The sequence below is a fragment of the Cherax quadricarinatus genome, chromosome 32, assembly GCF_038502225.1.
Source record: "Cherax quadricarinatus isolate ZL_2023a chromosome 32, ASM3850222v1, whole genome shotgun sequence".
In the NCBI taxonomy this organism is placed as follows: domain Eukaryota; kingdom Metazoa; phylum Arthropoda; class Malacostraca; order Decapoda; family Parastacidae; genus Cherax; species Cherax quadricarinatus.
This window is the reverse complement of record NC_091323.1, coordinates 23,470,361-23,493,687: the sequence shown is the minus strand read 5'-3', so window position 1 is coordinate 23,493,687 and position 23,327 is coordinate 23,470,361. Positions and strand designations below refer to the sequence as shown.

The 23,327-nt window shown below is 41.2% G+C and overlaps 1 protein-coding gene across 8 annotated transcripts in view; it reads right to left on the bottom strand.

Annotated features, from left to right (window-relative positions):
• Positions 1 to 1,409: 1,409 nt before the first annotated feature.
• LOC128690292 (phytanoyl-CoA dioxygenase, peroxisomal) overlaps positions 1,410 to 23,327 on the bottom strand; it is a 166,927-nt gene continuing 145,009 nt past the window's right edge. For 7 of the 8 annotated variants that reach the window (XM_070090526.1, XM_070090520.1, XM_070090525.1 and 4 more), the window contains exons 10-11: positions 19,145 to 20,448; positions 18,600 to 18,964 (exon numbers count right to left, since the gene is read on the bottom strand). Coding sequence is in view for 1 of the 8 variants with exons in the window: in XM_070090519.1 (XP_069946620.1) it covers positions 4,740 to 7,472 (2,733 nt within the window). In the remaining 7 variants the exon portion in view is untranslated. Of the gene's footprint in view, positions 18,965 to 19,144; positions 20,449 to 23,327 lie in introns of all 8 variants that reach the window. The other variant, XM_070090519.1, reaches the window with a different exon arrangement.

The window sequence follows — 23,327 nt, the reverse complement described above, 5'->3', positions numbered from 1 at the left end:
TAGGCGTCTTAAGGTTTTTTACAGTAAAATTAGCAAAAATGTATTCCCCATATTCGTCACTAAAGCAAGTGGTGCTAATACAAGATAGTTGGTTAGAGTAATAGATTGCAATACCACCCCCAACTTGGTATGGTCTGCAGTTGTGGATTGCTGTGTATCCTGGTAGAGGGTAGATATCTATTGTCCTGCTTAAGCTAGGTCAGTGAAGATAAAATTCATCTTCACTGACAATTCCCTCTGTGTTTGAACTGTCACTTGGGAACAAAAGAGCCCCAGTCGGCCGAGGAGTGAGGAGTTTCTTAGTGCTAGACATGGCGAACAAGGTGTAATAAAATGGCTTTCCCACAATGCACCACTGGGTCCCCGATTTTTTTTTGTACCGCGCACACTGACCATGGAGACCCATTCTCTCGTATCTAGTCATACCAGCTGTTTCCTGCTTAATTCGAGGCTGCTAGAATTTACGCGTACTGTTGGGAGGGTTCTGTGGAGATAGGATAGTTGGAGATGAACACACTTGTTGGGTTGTATACCCTTATATTAGCAGAGCTGTGAGGGGAAGGCCCAGCCTGCCTGTAGGTCTATCTGTGAACTGAGAAAGGGGCAGGGTGACTCCCGCCCACGAGCAGCACTGTGTGACATCACATGTTAGCCACTAAGTCTAACAAGGGGTCGTCTATGTAATACACATGGATGGTACTAACTATGGTACTCGGATAAGCTACACTACACACGCAGGGGATCAGCAACTATGCTGACAGCTCGGTCATGTTACGTATGGTGTCTCGACATACCATACTCTACAGGCTGACAGGCAGGTGACTCTGGGCTGATTCTATACAATAGCAAAGACATATGTACCTTAGAACTAATCACAGAAATGGTTATGGGATATACTTCGTTGAATGGATAACATTGGAATGGATATTATATTAACGGATGTTGATTTACGTAATGCATTACGAATTAAAGGAACAAATCATAGTATAATAGATATAATTGAGTGATTGATCTGTTTTCAAGCACTTTACGGATTCTGAGGAAGAATATATATATTTACGAAGGTGAAAGTAATTAACAGCAAAGGCAGGCCTGACGCCCACAGGTCATTACTGCTAAATCTCAGAATTTGGAGGGAACATGACCAAAAAAAAAATTTCTGAAAACTGATCAGCTAATAAAACACACAGTTGACAATTTCATTCAACTTGATTATCTAATTATACAGGCTATGTACATTGAAACCCAACTCTGCAAGATTTACATATGCAGAATGGTTATCATCTTTAGGAGGATCAAAGTCTTTTGCAATGGCGAATGCATGCCTTGATTGAGGGAGATCTGAATAAGTATCTACAAAAGATACTTGGAGGTTTCTCGTTACGTGTCGTGTACGCAAGGAATAATGACATTCAGTTTGATCATCTGACCGAGTGTTAGAGGTAGAGGGTACAGAGCCAGGAGGATTGTCAGCGTCTGTCACATTAGTCTGGGTAGAAATATCATCATCAACATCGCATACTAACTTTATATGATCTAAATGCGATTCTTTGTACTGCCCCGTACTAATTTCTCTAACTTTATACTTATTGCCATTGATATGTTCAACTACGCGATAAGGACCAACAAACTTTTGATCGAGCTTAGGCATTGCGGATGTTTTGTTGAAGTTAGTCAGCGTTACTCTCAAACGCACTTTAACCTTGGTCAGCTTAGCACAGCTATTAGTTACTCTTGTAAATTCTGCTGTTGACTTACGAAGCGTTTCTCGGACTATTCCGAAAACACTTTGAGCTAGACGTGTACGAGTGGCTATGAAATCATCAGGGTTGTAATTGGGTCTCGGTGCGGAATATAACAACTCATAGGGTAACCGCTTGTCTACACCATACAATGCATAACGTGGAGTGTCACCTATAGAAACATTGTAAGCAGAATTTATGGCACACTGAACATCAGGTATAACTTCATCCCAGGTTTCACTGTTGGGATTGATAGTGGCTCTCAAGACATCAAGTACTTTCTTATTGGTTCGTTCCACTAACCCATTGCTGGCAGGATGATGAACAATGGTGGATTTAGAGATCTTGTACAAGGTACACAAATTTTCAAGAATCTCATTACAGAATTCACCTCCATTATCTGTTACTAGGGACTTAGGGTTGGTATGCCTGCAGATAATGCGTTCCTTAAATGCTTTAGCTACTGTCTCCGCAGTCTTATCTGCAATAGGAACTAACTCTCAATATCTGGTGAAATGGTCTATCATAACACAGATGTTTGTTGCCCTGGAGGGAACATTGGAAATTAGTTAACAGATCTAGCGCAACTCTTTCCTACGGTTCGCTAGTAGTTGGATACACCTGGATTGGATTAGGACCATTAACATTACTTTTATGTTGCATGCAGACACTACATTTCTTAACGTACTCGGAAATATCAGTTGTCACAAGTGGCCAAAAGTATTTCATTCTGGCTTGTTTCACAGAATGATCCATACCAGGGTGTGTAGCTGTAAGGCTACATTCACTAGTGACTGTGGAAAACTAGCTGTAAGGCTACATTCACTAGTGACTGTGGAAAACTAGCTGTAAGGCTACATTCACTAGTGACTGTGGAATTACTAACTGGTATACCCTTCTGCTAGGAGTACCCAACTCGGCTGTTTGATACAGTAATTCTTGGTTCATGACAAAGTCACTGATGGGTGCTGGTGACTTTAGTCAGGATAAAATCTTCCTGGAGCAGGAATCGAATCACACCAGACCACATGGGATCTGTTCTTTGAGCATTCTTACAGGGGATCAGCAACTATGTTGACAGTACTAGTACGGCACCAACCCTGGCTTGTAAGCCGTACTAGTACGGCACCAACCCTGAAGGGTTAAAGCTTGTCACTCAAACCCTCTGCCTCTCTGCTTCCTCTATCCTTTTCTCAGACAAACCCTACCCACCTTCTTGGTGAACCTACCTTGTTTCATCCTTTCTAAATGTCAAAAGCATTTCAACATTTTCCTGTCTGCCCTCTGAATTATATTTTTTATACCCTCCACACAATCTTCTAATTACTACACCATTAATACTCTGCATATTTGCACCCCTTGTTGATCTGACATAACCTAGTATATTCTCTACATTCTGTGAATTGTCTTAGCTTCCATAATTCATTTGCTGATACTTTCACTCCCAAATATCCAAGTACACTAGCTCGCTCACTCTCTCCTTCAATCTGATTTCCAATCTTCTATTGCCTAGACTTTTCCCTATTTTTATTGCCTTAATCTGTTATATAAATTTTTATTTTACACACCCTCTTGAATTCCTCTAACCTTTGCTATCCATTTCAAAATACAGTGGTACCTTGACTTAGGAGTACCCTAACTTATGAGCCGTCGCTCAGTCAATTTTTTGCTTTGAGCTGTAAGACAAAATCTGAATTACGAGCGAGCTTCAGATACTAAAGGAGGAGGAGTTGATAAAGGCTATAATGCCAGCCAAGGGCTGGGGTTATATTAGGTACTGAAATAGTACTCTAATAGTCACACACACTGACAGGTAAACATGTTTACCTGCCTTGGTCATTTACTATTGTCCAGAAATATATACAAAGTATTTAGTAAGTAAGTAAGTAAGTAAGTTTATTCAGGTATACACAAATACAGTTACATAGAATTATCATACATAGCAGCATATGTGTAGAGAACCTAGGATAACCCAAAAAAGTCAGACAGAGTGACTTATTTCCATTGGGGTCCTTTTACCTTATTATTATAGTATAAAGGTTATAATATTTTCTTATTATTCTACAATGAAGATAACATCTTATTATCATACTAAAAAGACTATCTGCTACACCAAGGTCATTAAGACTATCTACAATACGAGGGTCATTACAAGGAATAAGGTAAAATTTACACGTATGTTAGCTAAAAAATAGAAAATCATTCCCCTCCCTTTCTGTAGCTACATTCATCAGACACCTTTTGGCACTCTTCTTGAACTGGTTCACGCTATGACTGGCTTTGACATGTGCGGGTAGTCTGTTCCATTCCTTTATTGCTGTACAATAAAAGGTGTTTGAAGCCTGGCCACTGACTGTGGGTACTACAAAGTTGTGCTCTCTCCCCCTAGTACTATGATTGCTTTGGTTCCCAACCTTGACAAAATTGACAGCAAGATATTCTGGACATTGTTTGTGAGCAATTTTATAAACATGATTTAGCTTCAGTTGTTTTACTCTGTCTTCAACATTCAGCATATCCAACTGCTGTAATTCATCCTGGCCTACATGTTCTCTTGGTCCCAGCCCCAGGATGAATCTTACGATGTTGTTCTGGGTGATTTGCAGTCTATCTTTCAGTTTTTTTGTCAAGGCAGAGTACCAAGAAGAGCAAGCGTAATCCATATGGCATTGTATAAGGGCTAGACATAGGGTCCTGCGAGCCTCAGTAGGTAGACACTGTGCTTGTCTATACAGGAACTTCAGTCTGGCATTCGCTTTCTTTACTACACTGTTCCCTATCAATTCTCCTGACATGCATGGGTCAAAGGGGATTCCCAAATATTTTACTGATGAAACCAAAGTGATGGGCTCCCCATTACATTGAACATTAAAATTATTTACCCTTCTCAGTTTATGTTTCGTGCCAAAGAGAATGGCTTCAGTTTTCCCTAGGTGTAATGATAGTTTGTTGTCTACTAACCATTTGCTGCAGGACTCCAGTTCCAGTGTTAAAACATTAGCAAATATCTTGTGGGTCTTTACCTGACACTAACAGAGCACTGTCATCTGCATACAGTAGGAGTTTGCACTTGACACTGATAGGCATATCATTGACATAACATAAAAATAATAAGGGACCCAGAATACTACCTTGGGGAACTCCACATGTTATCGGCAGGGGTTCTGATTCTGTTTTGTTGATTTTGACTATTTGTCTCCTGTTGCTAAGGTAGGACTTAAACCAGTCTACAGAACCTATACCGATAGCTTGAAGTTTATTACATAATATATTGTGGTTGACAGTATCGAAGGCCTTTTGCAGGTCTAAGGTTACCATGCCTATGAGGTTCCCCTTTGACATTTCAGTTCTCAGGTAATCCATCAGATTAATAAGGGAGGTGTCGGTTGAGTAGGATCTTCTAAAGCCCGATTGATAGCTATGGAGAATGTTGTTGTCATTAAGGTACTTAACTACTTGAGAATACACTGCCCTCTCTAGAATTTTAGATATTATACTGAGTATACTAACAGGCCTATAGTTGCTTACATCAGACCTACTATTTTTCTTGAAGATAGGAGTAACTCTGGCCTCCTTGAACCCCTCCGGTACTGTATTAGTGGTGATTGATAGATTTATTATGTGAGCAATAGGGATTGACAGTTCAGAAGCACCATCTTTTAGGAACTTAGACGGGATGTTATCAGGGCCTGTGCTCTTAGTTGGGTTTAACCTGCTTAGTTCTTTTTGAATAAAGTCATGAGATACACTTACTAGTTGACAACTGTTTGGGGTTACCCCTTTATTGGTATAGTATGTTTGAAACTTATCAGAGTCTGTGTTAAAGGTATTTGATGCAGCTGGTAGTTTACTTACTAGTGTTGATGCAACAGATGTGTAGTATGAATTAAAGCAATTTGCCACCTTAGATGTTTCGTGGCATACCTCATTATCGATAGTGAGTACTATGTTAGACCTATCTACTGGCTTATGGCTATACCCCAACTGTTTTAGTTGTTGCCAGAGCTTTCTGGGGTTATGCTTATACTCTTCAATTTTTGAGCAGTAGTGCTTTGCCTTTGCTCCTTTTATAAGTCTCTGTACTCTGTTCCTCACCCTTTGGAATTCATTTAGTGCTGCAATATCCTGTCTGTTTGCTTTAAATCTTTTTAGCAGCTGGTCTCTGAATTTCATATTATCTAATATCTCAGTATTCATCCAGGGTTCAGTTCTTCGTTTAATCCTAACCTCTTTAACTGGTGCAATATTATCAAGGATGGTAGTGAACATTGTTTTGAATTTTTCCCAGGCATCGTTTACGTCCGTGCAACTTGTTATCTCTGTCCAGTCACAATTGTGTAGCCTATTTACCAGTGTTTCTTTACTGTAGTTTCTAGTTGACCTCATTTTTATTGTCCTGTGTAGGCCTATCCTATCCCTAGTTATTTTCCTGGTGCAGTAAATGATGAAATGATCACTAAGACCTGTGGTAATGACGCCTGACTGACTAATGTTCTCAGAGCGGTTACAAAGTATGTGGTCAATTAGGGTGGCTGAGAACTGTGTGATCTGGGTTGGAGTATTAATTAGTTGAGTGTAACTATTTAATCCTAGAATTTGCTTATACCTTTTGCATAGCCCGTTATTTTGCTGCTGAAAACAGATATTGAAGTCGCCCAGTATTATTGTCTCGCAATTGTTTTCAACTCCGGACAAGACTCTGGAAAAGTCTTCTAAGAACTGGTCCTGGGTAGGAGGGCGGTAACTAGTTCCTACTAAGATGGGTTTGGTCTTAGGAAGCAGCACTTCAAACCATAGAATCTCCAGTTTATTGTTATTTAAATCAGGTCTTGGGTTGTAAGCTAAGTCATTTCTAATGTAGGCACATACTCCACCACCCTTTCTGTTCCTATCTAAGCGTTTTATATTGTAACCATCTATTTTGACCTCGTCGTCAGTCACCGTATCATCCAACCAAGATTCAGAGATGGTTATAACTGCCGCCCTAATTTTGTTAGCTAGAATCCTAATCTCTGCCAATTTAGGAAGAAGTGATCTTGCATTGACATGAATAAAGTGAAGGCCTGTTTTCATAAAACAATCATAATCATCAATATATGGCAATGGGTCATTTGTATTAAAATTTGGTAAATCAATGTCATCACTGCTAAAGGGTAACTGTGCCAAAGTGCATTTGTTACACACAAAATGAATTCTGGCACCGTTGCTATAATTGTACATACATCCATCATGCACCCACCCCTTACACATTTTACATAAGGTGCCTTTTCTGTTTTTCATGCGTACTTTAGTACAGTGTATGCACCTGTTTGGTAGTGTTTGAGATAATAATGGCTGTATTGTCTCACATTGACCTATGTATGCATTACATATGGAGTTAAGGTTATCATTCCTAGCTACTAGACCGTCATTATTGCCGTCATTTATCTGTCTGTTTTGCCTCTGCACAATAGTTTGAGGTCCTGGATTAATTTGGATATCACCACTTAAGAGCGCTACAATAAGAGCTGTGTGCCACTGTTTTTGTTTAGGTATGCGGTGTTGCCATACCTTGCGGCGATAGTGACATTTACTTTTCTGGTAGGATGGCAACTGTTGGGCTTTTACTGTCCAGGGCGCTGTTACTCCATTCATCTTTTCCAGCCCCCATGACTGATTTCTTTCTTCATGGAATTGAAGAAGAAATATAAATATAATTATGGCAGCCTGTACCCCCCTAATGCCTGCCATTTTCACTCTTCGCTCTTTTACTCATATACAATAATATTTATTTCTCTTTTCCAGTCCCTAGTACACTTAGTATCTGCTTTAGCAATCACCACTGAATTACTAGTAAAATTTCCTCTTCAAAACCCTCTTCACTGCTCACTTTTCCCTGGTTTTATCCTTCCAAATCCCCCTCAGTTCCATTTATCGGGGGTTGTGTGGTGTTGTTGACTGCCTGGCCTGTTTTGCTGACTCAGCCATTTTTAAAACACTGAGGGGAGTAACGCCACCTACAATCTGACTTTCCTTGAGTTTATAGATATATTTGGCGTTTTCTGCTATGATTCTCTCACTGTACACTGGTCAGCTGAATATAGGTCAGCTACTAAAACATTAACCTTGACTGTTTAACTATTCACTTCTTTCTCACGACTGGCACTGAGGGATATCCGACCTATAACCTTGGAGTTTTGTACTGTTGATTTGACGATGTCTCCTGTGTTTCCCTCTCGTTAGCACTGGTACAGGTGATATGATGGTGGTACAGATATGATGCTACTGTCAACAGATGAACGTCAGTAAAGATGAGAATTTCACTTCGCTAGTTGTACGTCTGGCAGTAGCGGCTGTTTGGATGCCGGTCAGCCATGCTTAAATGCTCAATTCTTTCCCTCGTTTGGCACTGAAGAAAAAAGTCCTACAGACCTGTCATTTCCTTGGAGATTTAGTTGATCAGGTTTTCTGCCATGTTGTCTTCCCGTTAAACACTGGTGCAGTTGATAAGGAGGTCAGTTATTTCATTGTAGTGGAAAACGTCTCGTCTGGTTCACGTCTGGCAGCAGGTCTGGTACTTGAATGCCGGTCCCTCTTTTGTCATATTTAGTCCATTTCGTTGTTGTCACCGTCAGTTTTTATGTCACTATAGGTTCCTTGCATGTTGTTGCAGCAGTACTTGCCAACTTGGCCATCACTGGAGTTCGGATAGGCCCAGGGGACGGCAAGATGTAGGACAAGGAAGCGTTCACCAATATAGGTCCCAGCAGTGTTTTAGACCTGCTGGAGTATATGTGAAACTCCTTGAAGCATCTAGTGTCACTCCACTGCTGACAGTGCAGAATTGGGTTTGTTTTCACTGTTACACACAAATATGTCTATTTGTTTTTCTATCTATTTGTCTATCTAGCTCTCTCTGCTTGTCTTTGTCTGCCTGTATGTCCGTCTTCTCTCTGTCTGTCTGCTTGTCTCTTTGTCTCAGAACCAACAGGTATTACACACGATGCAGAGGATGCAGTCGTCACATCTGATTCCTGAGCAAGTGAAAGTGCGTATTACCTCCAGTCATACTTTTTAGGCCTTATATTTACAAGCACAGTATAGCACTGTCTGGATTTTTTGGGTTATCCTTGGTAATTTATGGTATGTATAATTATTTGTGTATCTGAGACAGAGCTAGACACACAGATACAGACAGAGATATAGAGAGACAGATACAGAGACAGATATTGACAGACAGGCGGAGATAGAGACAAAGTCAATCAACCTCCTGGCCAACCAGCCACCTGGCCTGCCACACACATATTACATGTTCCAGAATTTTCTCTTTACTTGGGGTGTAGGACATTCTGGTAGGATGACTCTACCAGTGGTATCAAAATTGAAAGAATGTTGCACATGGGTTATTATCAAGGTTTTTGATATTTCCTCGACCACTTGTGGCCACATCCATCTCAAAGCCACTAAACCCGGAGTCAACATCACTTTCTTCTTAACCCTTTCAGGGTTGGTGCCGTACTAGTACGCATAAATTCTAGCGCCTTCAAATCTAGCGAGAGAAAGCTGGTAGGCCTACGTATGAAAGAATGGATCTATATGGTCAGTGTGCGCAGTATAAAAAAAATCCTGCAGCACGCAGTGCATAATGAGAAAAAAAACTCCGACCGTGTTTTTGGTTTAAAACAGTGACTTTGCACTGTATTTTCGTATGCTATTTATGGTTGTTTTCTAGTTTTCCTGATCTCATTTTATAGAATGGAAGACATATTACAGAAATTGAGATGATTTTGATTGATTTCACAAAGAAAAGTACCTTGAAATTGAGCTCAAAGTAGCAGAAATGTTCGATTTTTGCTAAAGTTCAAAAGTAAACAAATCATGCCATGCGTCCAGTACACGTCAGCTGGTGAATCTAATATTCTTTCACAAGTGTGCTGATATTATTTATACCATTTCTACACCAATGCAGTAGACTGCATAACAGTAAATCTTCTATTTTTTGTGAGAATAAAAATTCAAAGTGGAAAGCAAAAGAAATGCAACAGAGGCCTGGGGACATGACTAATGAACAGAGGAAATGTTATTTTAGTGCCAGGAATGTCGTCTTGTTTATTCTGGACCCTATTTGGAAAGTGGCATCTTCTGAAATTTGTGTGAAATTGGCAAAATTGCCAATTTCTGACCACTTTATTGGATAGTTGAAATCAGTAAATGGGTGGTTTCTTGTATTCATTCGATATAAAAAATGGAGTTCTAGCGAAATAGTTATGCTCTTTGTCGACTGGTACATTGGAATTGGCCAAAAATAGGGCTCAAAGTGGGCGAAATTGCCGATGCGTCAACATCGTTGAGACTGCTAACTTCACGAGAGCATAATTCCGTAAGTTTTCCATCAAATTTCTTTCTTTTGGTGTCATTATGATTGGGAAAAGATTCTCTATCATTTCATAAGAAAAAATATTTTTTTTTTTCGACCCTGAGAACAAGTTTAGGAGAGGGCCTGCCGACCCTGAAAGGGTTGAAAGGGGAATGTTAATACGACATGACATCATCTGATCTCCAAGGTAAATACACTTTATAAAACCAGTTTATTTCTTTACATTCTCTTTTATGTTTTATATTTTTATACAATATTTCTTATTTATAAATACATTTTTCTTATTTAAAAACCCATAACAAAAAAATTGGGATTTTTTTTTTTTTTTTTGGGGGGGGGGGGGGCTGGAATAGATTAATGGCATCTCAATCAATTTCAGCGGGGAAAATTGATTTGATATACAAGCAAATTGAATTAAACTCGTAAGTCAAGGTACCACAGTATTCCAATAGTGTCACCAGCAATGAGTAACTGTGACACCTCTCACTCACCAGATTCATTATCTTTTAAACTTAGCTTTCTTCAACACTTGCATTCACAACTCCATACATAAATGTAATAAGGCTTTTACCAGAAAACAGACCTATTCTCTCCTACGTACCCTAAACCGAGCCTCTGATTTAAGTATGTTACTTGCTGCAGCCTTAATGTAACATTTAGCCTACATATCTGCTCTTCCCAAGTCCTTTTAGTGCAATCCTACTACCCTCACCCCTCATGGAATAATTTTACTATAAACTTTTCCTAGTATACTCAATGGGGTTATTCCCTAATAATTTTTATTTTGTTCCCTTCGTAATACAAAGGAAATATGCATGCTCTGCCAGTCTTTAAGTACCTTCACATTATTATTATTATTTTTTTTATTAACACATTGGCCGATTCCCACCAAGGCAGGGTGGCCCGAAAAAGAAAAACTTTCACCATCATTTACTCCATCACTGTCTTGCCAGAAGGGTGCTTTACACTACAGTTTTTAAACTGCAACATTAACACCCCTCCTTCAGAGTGCAGGCACTGTACTTCCCATCTCCAGGACTCGAGTCCGGCCTGCCGGTTTCCCTGAATCCCTTCATAAATGTTACTTTGCTCACACTCCAACAGCATGTCAAGTATTAAAAACCATTTGTCTCCACTCCTATCAAACACACTCACGCATGCCTGCCGGAAGTCCAAGCCCCTCGCACACAAAACCTCCTTTACCCCCTCCCTCCAACCTTTCCTAGGCTGACCCCTACCCCGCCTTCCTTCCACTACAGACTGATACACTCTTGAAGTCATTCTGTTTCGCTCCATTCTCTCTACATGTCCGAACCACCTCAACAACCCTTCCTCAGCCCTCTGGACAACAGTTTTGGTAATCTCGCACCTCCTCCTAACTTCCAAACTACGAATTCTCTGCATTATATTCACACTACACATTGCCCTCAGACATGACATCTCCACTGCCTCCAGCCTTCTCCTCGCTGCAACATTCATCACCCATGCTTCACAACCATATAAGAGCGTTGGTAAAACTATACTCTCATACATTTCCCTCTTTGCCTCCAAGGACAAAGTTCTTTGTCTCCACACTCCTAAGTGCACTGCTCACCCTTTTCCCCTCATCAATTCTATGATTCACCTCATCTTTCATAGACCCATCCGCTGACACGTCCACTCCCAAATATTTGAATACATTCACCTCCTCCATACTCTCTCCCTCCAATCTGATATCCAATCTTTCATCACCAATCATTCAAAATACACTGACACCTCCAAAACTATGCATAACTATGTTTAACATTGTCTTTAATCCCACGTTTCAACTGCTTTTGCTTTTAATCTTACCCATTACCTCTTGCACCTCTCCACAAAACACACACTTCCTTCCTCATCTCAGATCTTATTCCTTCCTGATTGAGAAGTGTTTACTCGAAATCTATTTTGGGAATTGTATGGTGTACATACTACTAAAAAATTTTGACCTCAAGGAGGTTGAACAGTAACTTAATTGGTAGGTCTGCAGGCCTTATGTCCTTGGGATTCAGTCAGGGTATTCATCCACGGACTTGAAAACTGCCCACCTCATGTGGAACCTTTTTTATAGACTAAGTCTTTCCACCTTGATTCAACTCAAAAATATTGAGTTTATATTGTCAAATTCAGTGGATAGGTTCCTATAACACTGGCTTAAATATACATTGTGAAGATTACACCAGCATATGAGTTTGTATGGAATTGTATTTGTTTCTTTACATCTGGTCTCAATCCTGTACATACTAATATGCATATGGAACCTTGGATCAAGTTACCACTGCCACTTGTTTCTATTTATTTATGTCTTTGCAAATAGTACATTGAGATTAAATATTTACCATAATGGGTTGCAATGCAAAGAGAGCCTCTATTATGCCTAGGCATTATGGGCCGACTTAACATTATTGGCTTACTGACTACTTAACACTAAGAATTATATCATAGTTGTACAGTAGAATATTAATTATATCATAGTTGTACTAATTATCATAGTTGTATCATAGTTGTATTAATTATAAGTGAATCTAATTTATATAAGACAAAAGATATATTAATATATTCAAAAATGCTTTTTGTGAAAACAATGATTCAATTAAATTCCTGTCGACAGTGGATAAAAGGTTCAAAGTAATTGTCGAAATTGTGATATGGGAATACATAATTGAATATGTGAGTACAGAGTATTTAGCATTTAGTCTAGGGTGATTAAGTGGCTTTTGAGAAGTCTTAAATTGATTTTCAGACTGGGTTACTTTAGTATCTTCTGGTAATGAATTCCATATTTTGGGGCCCTTTATGTGCATAGTTTTTACACAGTGTGATATGGACACGAGGTACATCAAAAAGAGATCTGTGTCTTGTGTTATGGTCATGTGTCCTGTTAAGGTTGGTGAAGAGAAGTTTGAGTGGAGGGTTTATATTTGCGTGTATTGTTCTGTGTATGTAGTAGGCACATGAATAAGTATGGATGCTCTTAATGGTGAGGAGATTTAGACTTCTGAAAATTGGTGGAGTATGCTGGCGGGAGTGGGAATTTGTTATTCTGACTGCTGCCATTTGCTGGATTATTAGAGATCTTAGATGATTGAATGTTGATCCCCATGCACAAATTCCATATGTGAGATAAGGGTATATGAGTGAATGGTACAGTGCCAGGAGAGCTGATTGTGGAATGTAGTACCGTATCTTTGATAGTATGCCTACAGTCTTAGAGATTTTCTTGGTAATTTGTTGTATATGTGTCTGCAACTTAAGGCTGCTGTCAAGGTGGATACCTAGGAATTTTCCCTCTGCAAGTCTCGTGACAGTTGATCCGTTTAGTGTTAAGTGGATCATTTGCAGCTTTCTTTCCAAACTGAATGAAATAGGTTTTATCAGTATTCAGTGTAAGTTTATTAGTCATCATCCAGGCAGATATTTTCTGCAATTCGGCATTGACAATGTTGGCGAGTATGACTGGGTTTGGGTGGGAGAAGACATATGTAGTGTCATCTGCAAATAATATGGGTTTGAGTAGCTGTGATGCATTCGGTAGATCATTGATGTAGATGAGAAAGGAGTGGTCCAAGGACATGTCCTTGTGAGACTCCTACTGTGATTGGTTGGGTGGAAGAGTTTGCATCATTTGTATACACATATTGAGTTCTGCTACTAAGGTATGACTTTAGGTAGTTGAGGGAGTGGCCTCTGATACCATAGTACGTTAATTTAGAGTACAGCAGTTCATGGTCGACTGTATCAAAAGCTTTACGTAAATCAATGAAAATGCCCAGCGGGACTTCTTTCTTTTCGAGTGCGGTATATATTAGTTCTAGCATGTGCATGATAGCATCATTTGTGCTTTTATTATTCCTGAATCCAAACTGACAAGGGTTTAATATGTTGTGTGAGACGAGGTAGGAATAGATCCGTCTATGAATTAATTTTTCAAAGATTTTAGATTTCCAATGGAAATAAGTTACAGTCCTCGATGACGCACTGACTTTCTTGGGTTATCCTGGGTGGCTAACCCCCCGGGGTTAAAAATCCGAACGAAATCTTATCTTATCTTATCTTACCCTTGGACTTTTCTTCTCTCAGAGAAGAACAGTATAATGTGCCTTTTACACTTCAAGAACTGGAGGCAACGCTCTCAGCTTGCCGATCATCGGCAGCTGGGCCTGACGACATTCATATTCGTATGTTACAACATTTACATCGGTCAGCCCTTGTAGTCCTCTTACACCTCTTCAATCTTATTTGGGCACAAGGAGTTCTTCCCCAGCTGTGGAAATCTGCCATTGTTCTCCCTTTCCGCAAACCGGGTACTACAGGACATGATGCCTCCCACTATCGCCCCATAGCTCTTACTAGTGCAGTTTGCAAAGTGATGGAACGTCTCGTAAATCGACGTTTAATGTGGTATTTAGAGACACAACAGTCTCTCCGCTAGTCAATAAGGCTTTCGTAAGGGTCGTTCTACCATAGACCCCTTACTACGCTTGGATACGTATGTTCGTAATGCCTTTGCGAATAATCACTCAGTTATTGCCATATTTTTTGACCTTGAGAAGGCATATGACACAACTTGGAGGTATAATATTTTGGCCCAGGCTCATTCCTTAGGCCTCCGAGGCAATCTACCATCCTTCCTTAAGAACTTTTTAACTGACAGACATTTCCGTGTTCGAGTCAATAATGTTCTTTCCCCGGACTTCGTCCAAGCTGAAGGTGTCCCTCAGGGATGTGTTCTAAGCACAACACTTTTTCTCCTTGCTATAAATGATTTGGCCTCTGTTCTTCCACCCAATATTTGGTCATCACTGTGTTGATGACTTCGCTATTGCTTGTGCAGGCGCTGACTGTCATCTTATTGCAGTTTCTCTCCAGCATGCGGTCGACCGTGTTTCCACTTGGGCCACCACGCATGGGTTTAAATTTTCAAGTACCAAAACTCACCAAATTACTTTCACTAGACGCTCTGTTATCTCCGATCATCCTTTGTATCTCTATGGCTCCCGTATCCCCGAACGTGATACAGTCAGGTTTCTAGGCCTTCTCTTTGACCGTCGGTTATCCTGGAAACCTCACATAACCTCTCTGAAGGCAACTTGTCACAGCCGGCTAAACCTTCTTAAAACCCTTGCTCATCTTTCCTGGGGAGCTGATCGTCGAACTCTGCTTCGCTTACATTCAGCCCTCGTTTTATCGAAACTCGATTATGGTGACCAGATTTATTCCGCGGCCTCTCCTGCTACTCTCTCTAGCCTTAACTCTATCCATCACCAAGGATTACGTTTGTGCCTTGGTGCTTTTCGCTCTTCCCCTGTTGAAAGCCTCTATACAGAAGCGAATGTTCCATCCTTGTCTGATCGCCGTGATGCCCATTGCCTTCGCTACTATGTACGCTCTCACGATCTACACAATCCTTCCATTTATAGAATGGTCACCGATATTAGTAGACATTCTTTATTCGTTCTCTGCCCTTGTTTGCTCTGTCCCTTTTCTCTTCGCCTACATTCACTCTTGTCTTCCCTTCAGTTACCACCTTTATATGTTCATGTAGCATCTCACTTTTCCCTACCCCCCTGGGAAGTTCCAGCTGTTCGGGTCTGTTCTTTCTCACTCCCTTGCTCGAAAGCTCAACTGCCTACGGTGGCTTCCCGCTCTCTTTTTCTTGATCACTTCCACTCCCATTCTCATGCCACCGCTGTGTACACAGATGGCTCTAAGTCTTCAGACGGCGTCGGATTCGCAGCAGTGTTTCCGGACAGCGTTGTGCGGGGACATTTACTATCTTCAGCTAGCATTTTTACTGCTGAACTGTATGCCATTCTTGCAGCACTTATTCGTATCGCATCTATGCCTGTGTCATCATTTGTAGTAGTCTCAGACTCCCTTAGTGCTAGTTCTCCGTATCCAACTTTGGCTACGCCGTATCTCTACCAAACATAAAGATATTGTTTTTTGTTGGGTCCCTGGTCATGTCGACGTACAGGGCAATGAACAGGCAGACACTGCTGCGCGGTCAGCAGTACATGACCTACCAATTTCCTATCGAGGTGTTCCATTTCTGGACTATTTTGCTGCAATAGCTACCCACCTTCACACCCGTTGGCAACAACGTTGGTCAACTCTGCTCGGTAACAAACTTCATTCTATTAAACCGAGCAAAGGTTACTGGCCGTCTTCTTGTCATCAGTGCCAAGGTTGGGAGACCACTCTCTCCCGCCTTCGCATTGGTCACACTCGTCTTACTCATCTGTATAGTCCTTGTGGCTTAGCGCTTCTTTTTGATTATAATAATAATAATCGTCTTACTCATGGGTATCTCGTGGAGAGGCACCCTGTTCCTCTCTGTGAGCAGTGTCAAGTTCCAGTATCGATTAGCCACATTGTTAGACTGCCTCTCTATCAACGAGCACGCAGAATTTACCTCCAACGTCGTCTTCGTTCTACTACTCTCTCTTTACCTTCCCTTCTTGCTGATGGACCCTCCTTTAATCCTTACTCTCTCATTGACTTCTTAACAACGACTGATTTACTCCACAAACTCTGATGATACTTTTCGCACTCCCCTCAGCCCTTTCTAGTTCAGTCTCTTGCTGCCCTTTACCCTTTCACCATCCACTGCCCCGCTGTTATCCGTAACCTATTACTCATCCATCTCCCTTTTGCCACCTGATGCCCTCGCTTCCTTCCTGCCCTGCAGCGCTGTATAGTCCTTGTGGCTTAGCGCTTCTTTTTGATTATAATTCCCCAGAGTGCAGGAATCTATTATCAAATGCTACTTTCATGCAGACACTATTATAATCAAGGGGAAGCGCTAAACCCATAGGATTATACAGCGCCTGGGGTGGGGGTGGGGGAATGTGGAAGGCATTCAGGCTTAATTTGGGGAACTGGAGCACAGATCCAATTCCCTAAATGAAGAGCCCCTCACCAACATCAAGGAACCTTCCCTGAGGGGTATGCAGACACAAAAGTAGCACAAAAAAGCATTCTTCTCTGAACAGAATGCAGGAATGTGTATTCTCTTCAGATACTACTTTCATGACAGTTTCGTTACTTTCGTGGGGAGGAACACGAAAGTAACCAAAAATAAGCGCTAAGCCACAAGGGCTATACAGCTCTTCCCTAAATAAAATATTTCTCATTAGATGCTGCTTTTGTGACATTTTCACCCCTCAAGGAAGGTTCCTTGATGTTGGTGAGGGGCTCTTGATTTAGGGAATTGGATCTGTGCTCCAGTTCCCCGAATTAAGCCTGAATGCCTTCCACATCCCCCCCCAGGCGCTGTATAATCCTCCGGGTTTAGCGCTTCCCCCTTGATTATAATAATAATAATAATGTGACATTTTCATGCTACTTTCGTGGGACACGAAAGTAGCCCAAAAAATCATTCAATAATGCAGTAATCTCATCACATGCTACTTTCGTGACGACACAGAAGTAGCACAGTATAATTTTCGTCACTGAACAGCAAGCAGTGTATATCATAGGATGCTACTTCTGTGACCATTTCGTGCTACTTTAGTGAAGATACGAAAGTAGAACAAAATCCTCTTCCTGAATAGATTACAGCACTATCTCAGGATGCTTTCGTGTACTCGAGAAAGTAGCACAAAATCATTCTTCCCTAGACAGAATGCAGTAATCTTTATTCTCATCAAATGCTACTTTTGTGACTGTTCCAGGCTACGTTCATGAGAATAGCCCAAAATCATTCTTCCCTGGTCAGAACGCAGTCTCTCTTCTCACGAGATGCTACTTTTGTGACAGGATACGAAAGTAGCACAGAGCGATTCTTCCCTCCCTGAACAAATGTAGAAGTGTCTATTCTCATAGGATGCTTACATATCTGGTCACAAAAAGGTGCAAATTATTTTTCCCTCCCTAAACAGAATGTACCAGTCTCCATCTCATGAAGTGCTACTTCCGTGACACCACGAAAGTAGCACAGAAAACCAGTGGGCTTTGTAGAGTGGCTAGTAAAATGTATGTGCACCCTGCATGAAAGTAGCAAAAAAACAGGAGTTTATCTCGCAAAAGTAATTCCAGGAAAATGCTTTCATGTCCCAGGCAAATAAGCACAAAATGGTGCTACTTTCATGACTCCAGTCCATTTGGAGCTGGTGCCAACTCTCAAAGTGCCACAAAGGGGAGGGGGGCACTACCATTCTTGTTACTTTTGTCCACAATGAAGTAAAATGGACAAGACTGCCCCCTATTATGAAGGTAACTTTTGTGACCAAGACTTATTCCTCACAAAACTGGCAAATGTTTGATACTTTTGCGACTTCCATTAGGAGCGTGCAAATAATCATGGGGGGGTGGAAGGTATTCAGACTACTCAGGGAACCAGAGCACACATCTGATTCCCTAGATTAAGAGTCCTTCAGCAGCAACCTCCCTTGTGGGGAGTACCAATACTGGATGGTTTATACCACTGCCATGTCTCCATTGAGGCATGGCAGTGGTTGGTTTTTGGTTTACACAGCAACTGCATTTCTTTCATTTTAATCGTGTTAAACCCATACAAGTCATAGCACCTAGTGAATGGGGAATCATTTAGGAGTGATCCAAGGGAAGGATACATTGTTCCTTGGATCAAGAACCCATTGATGGCACCTCCCTTGAGACAAAATGCTACAATCTTAAAAAAAAAAAAATTCACATGTATTGTTGCTTCACTTTGCTACCAGTTTACATTTTATGACTACAGCCTTCTTTTTTAACTAATTACTAAAGTAGCATGAAATGTCATAAAAGTAAAATGCACAATGCTTACTTTATTACTAAGTAGTAGGTTTGCTGTTCTGTCCCAGCCTGGGTCTTCTCCAGATGTAGGTTTCACATCTCTTATTACCTTTACAATCCCCTCAAGGAAGGTTCCTTGATGTTGGTGAGGGGCTCTTGATTTAGGGAATTGGATCTGTGCTCCAGTTCCCCGAATTAAGCCTGAATGCCTTCCACATCCTTCCCCCCCCACAGGCGCTGTATAATCCTCCGGGTTTAGCGCTTCCCCCTTGATTATAATAATAATTACCTTTACAATACTATTATATGATGCAAGCCTCACATCAGCTACTTCAGTGTTTTTACTTTCCAAGACCATTTCATAACGGCATATTCCATGTTACTTTTATAAATTATTATAATAAAAAAAGTGCTAAATCTACAAGGGTCTTTTTTTTTTATGATAAAGGTAGCACAAATCATGCCTTGTCACTGAAGCAACAAAAACAAATTTTTACAAAATGTACTAAACCTATGTAGGTCATACTACTCTTGACATTTCTACATATGTAACTATATAGTATTTTCACCTTTCTGCTCAATTTCACTAAATTATAAGTACAATGACATTTCTTTATTCAATTGGTACACAACACATGTAAATTCTTAGTTAACCCTGAAGGATTACCTTTAAAGTACCCTTACCTGGTAGCTATATCTATAGAATATAGTGTGTCTTAGCACTTCTTTTTGATTGTTGTAATAATAATATAGAATATAGATAATAGCTTTACAGTGCTAGTGCTGACATTCTTAATTTACATTCATAAGTGCCAAATCCGAATGAGTTGTACAACACTAAACAGCAGAATATTATTATTATAATAAAAAAAGAAGTGCTAAGCCACAAGGGCTATACAGCAAACAGCAGAATAGCTAGGCAGTTTTTTTAAGAATGAATCTGCACTGAATGTGGTAGTGTTTAGAACATAATGAGGTTGCACATGTGTCAAGAGGATGAAAATCAACCAAGTTCAAGGCAGGTAACACTGTTGGGCAACATTTATATAATGATGGTTAACTCATATCTTGCAATTCCAGCTAGAGTGATATGATACTGGATCCTTGATTTTGATAAATAATGGCTTCCTAAAACTTTTGTCACTGTGTAATTATCAAATTTTATCATTAATGAATACATGTTAACCCTTTCATTCTCCAGACCCCTGATCTGAGAATTGCTCTCAGTGTCCAAGAATACAAAAAAAAATTAGAGATTTAAATATTTTATTTTTATGAAGGTAATAAAACAAAGTACAATGCCTGCACTTTAAAGGAGGGGTTTGGGATATTGGCAGTTTGGAGAGATATGCTGTGTATCTTTATATGTGTATGCTTCTAAACTGTTGTATTCTGAGCACCTCTGCAAAAACAGTGATAATGTGCGAGTGTGTTGAATGATGAAAGTATTTTCTTTTGGGGGATTTTCTTTCTTTTTTGGGTCACCCTGCCTCGGTGGGAGACGGCTGACTTGTTGAAAAAAAAAAAAATTCCCATCAGTACTTACCTACAGGCACATTGTTTTTCTATTATTTCTCCAGCAACTTCTGTGGCCTGCATTATTATTATTATAATCAAAAAGAAGCGCTAAGCCACAAGGACTATACAGCGCTGCAGGGCAGGAAGGAAGCGAGGGCATCAGGTGGCAAAAGGGAGATGGATGAGCAACAGGTTACGGATAACAGCGGGGCAGTGGATGGTGAAAGGGTAAAGGGCAGCAAGAGACTGAACCAGAAAGGGCTGAAGGGAGTGCGAAAAGTATCATCAGAGTTTGTGGAGTAAATCAGTCGTTGTCAAGAAGTCAATGAGAGAGTCAGGATTAAAGGAGGGTCCATCAGCAAGAAGGGAAGGTAAAGAGAGAGTAGGAGAACGAAGACGACGTTGGAGGTAAATTCTGCGTGCTCGTTGATAGAGAGGGCAGTCTAACAGAATGTGGCTAATCGATACTGGAACTTGACACTGCTCACAGAGAGGAACAGGGTGCCTCTCCATGAGATACCCATGAGTAAGACGAGTGTGGCCAATGCGAAGGCGGGAGAGAGTGGTCTCCCAACCTCGGCACTGATGACAAGAAGACGGCCAGTAACCTATGCTCGGTTTAATAGAATGAAGTTTGTTACCGAGCAGAGTTGACCAACGTTGTTGCCAACGGGTGCGAAGGTGGGTAGCTATTGCAGCAAAATAGTCCAGAAATGGAACACCTCGATAGGAAATTGGTAGGTCATATACTGCTGACCGCGCAGCAGTGTCTGCCTGTTCATTGCCCTGTACGTCGACATGACCAGGGACCCAACAAAAAACAATATCTTTATGTTTGGTAGAGATACGGCGTAGCCAAAGTTGGATACGGAGAACTAGGGGATGAGATGTATCAAATTTTCGTATAGCCTGTAGAGCACTAAGGGAGTCTGAGACTACTACAAATGATGACACAGGCATAGATGCGATACGAATAAGTGCTGCAAGAATGGCATACAGTTCAGCAGTAAAAATGCTAGCTGAAGATAGTAAATGCCCTCGTACGACGCTGTCCGGAAACACTGCTGCGAATCCGACGCCGTCTGAAGACTTAGAGCCATCTGTGTACACAGCGGTGGCATGAGAATGAGAGTGGAAGTGATCAAGAAAAAGAGAGCGGGAAGCCACCGTAGGCAGTTGAGCTTTCGAGCAAGGGAGTGAGAAAGAACAGACCCGAACAGCTGGAACTTCCCAGGGGGGTAGGGAAAAGTGAGATGCTACATGAACATATAAAGGTGGTAACTGAAGGGAAGACAAGAGTGAAAGTAGGCGAAGAGAAAAGGGACGGAGCAAACAGGGGCGGCGAACGAATAAAGAATGTCTACTAATATCGGTGACCATTCTATAAATGGAAGGATTGTGTAGATCGTGAGAGCGTACATAGTAACGAAGGCAATGGGCATCACGGCGATCAGACAAGGATGGAACATTTGCTTCTGTATAGAGGCTCTCAACAGGGGAAGAGCGAAAAGCACCAAGGCACAAACGTAAGCCTTGGTGATGGATAGAGTAAAGGCTAGAGAGAGTAGCAGGAGAGGCCGCGGAATAAATCTGGTCACCATAATCGAGTTTCGATAAAACGAGGGCTGAATGTAGGCGAAGCAGAGTTCGACAATCAGCTCCCCAGGAAAGATGAGCAAGGGTTTTAAGAAGGTTTAGCCGGCTGTGACAAGTTGCCTTCAGAGAGGTAATGTGAGGTTTCCAGGTTAACCGACGGTCAAAGAGAAGGCCTAGAAACCTGACTGTATCACGTTCGGGGATACGGGAGCCATAGAGATACAAAGGATGATCGGAGATAACAGAGCGTCTAGTGAAAGTAATTTGGTGAGTTTTGGTACTTGAAAATTTAAACCCATGTGTGGTGGCCCAAGTGGAAACACGGTCGACCGCATGCTGGAGAGAAACTGCAATAAGGTGACAGTCAGCGCCTGCACAAGCAATAGCGAAGTCATCAACATAGAGTGATGACCAAATATTGGGTGGAAGAACAGAGGCCAAATCATTTATAGCAAGGAGAAAAAGTGTTGTGCTTAGAACACATCCCTGAGGGACACCTTCAGCTTGGACGAAGTCCGGGGAAAGAACATTATTGACTCGAACACGGAAATGTCTGTCAGTTAAAAAGTTCTTAAGGAAGGATGGTAGATTGCCTCGGAGGCCTAAGGAATGGGCCTGGGCCAAAATATTATACCTCCAAGTTGTGTCATATGCCTTCTCAAGGTCAAAAAATATGGCAATAACTGAGTGATTATTCGCAAAGGCATTACGAACATACGTATCCAAGCGTAGTAAGGGGTCTATGGTAGAACGACCCTTACGAAAGCCATATTGACTAGCGGAGAGACTGTTGTGAGTCTCTAAATACCACATTAAACGTCGATTTACGAGACGTTCCATCACTTTGCAAACTGCACTTGTAAGAGCGATGGGGCGATAGTGGGAGGCATCATGTCCTGTAGTACCCGGTTTGCGGAAAGGGAGAACAATGGCAGATTTCCACAGCTGGGGAAGAACTCCTTGTGCCCAAATAAGATTGAAGAGGTGTAAGAGGACTACAAGGGCTGACCGATGTAAATGTTGTAACATACGAATATGAATGTCATCAGGCCCAGCTGCCGATGATCGGCAAGCTGAGAGCGTTGCCTCCAGTTCTTGAAGTGTAAAAGGCACATTATACTGTTCTTCTCCGAGAGAAGAAAAGTCCAAGGGTACTAACTCTCTGGCAGACTTTGAGGAAAGAAACGAGGGGCATAGATGGAGCCCTCGGGAAATACGGACCAGATGTGTGCCAAGTTCAATGGCAACGTCGAGAGGGTTTGCTATATCAACACCAGTGACCCGTAGAACAGGAGCCGGGTCAGGAGAGTATTTACCACTCAATTTCCTCACTTTTTTCCAGACTGCACTCATAGAAG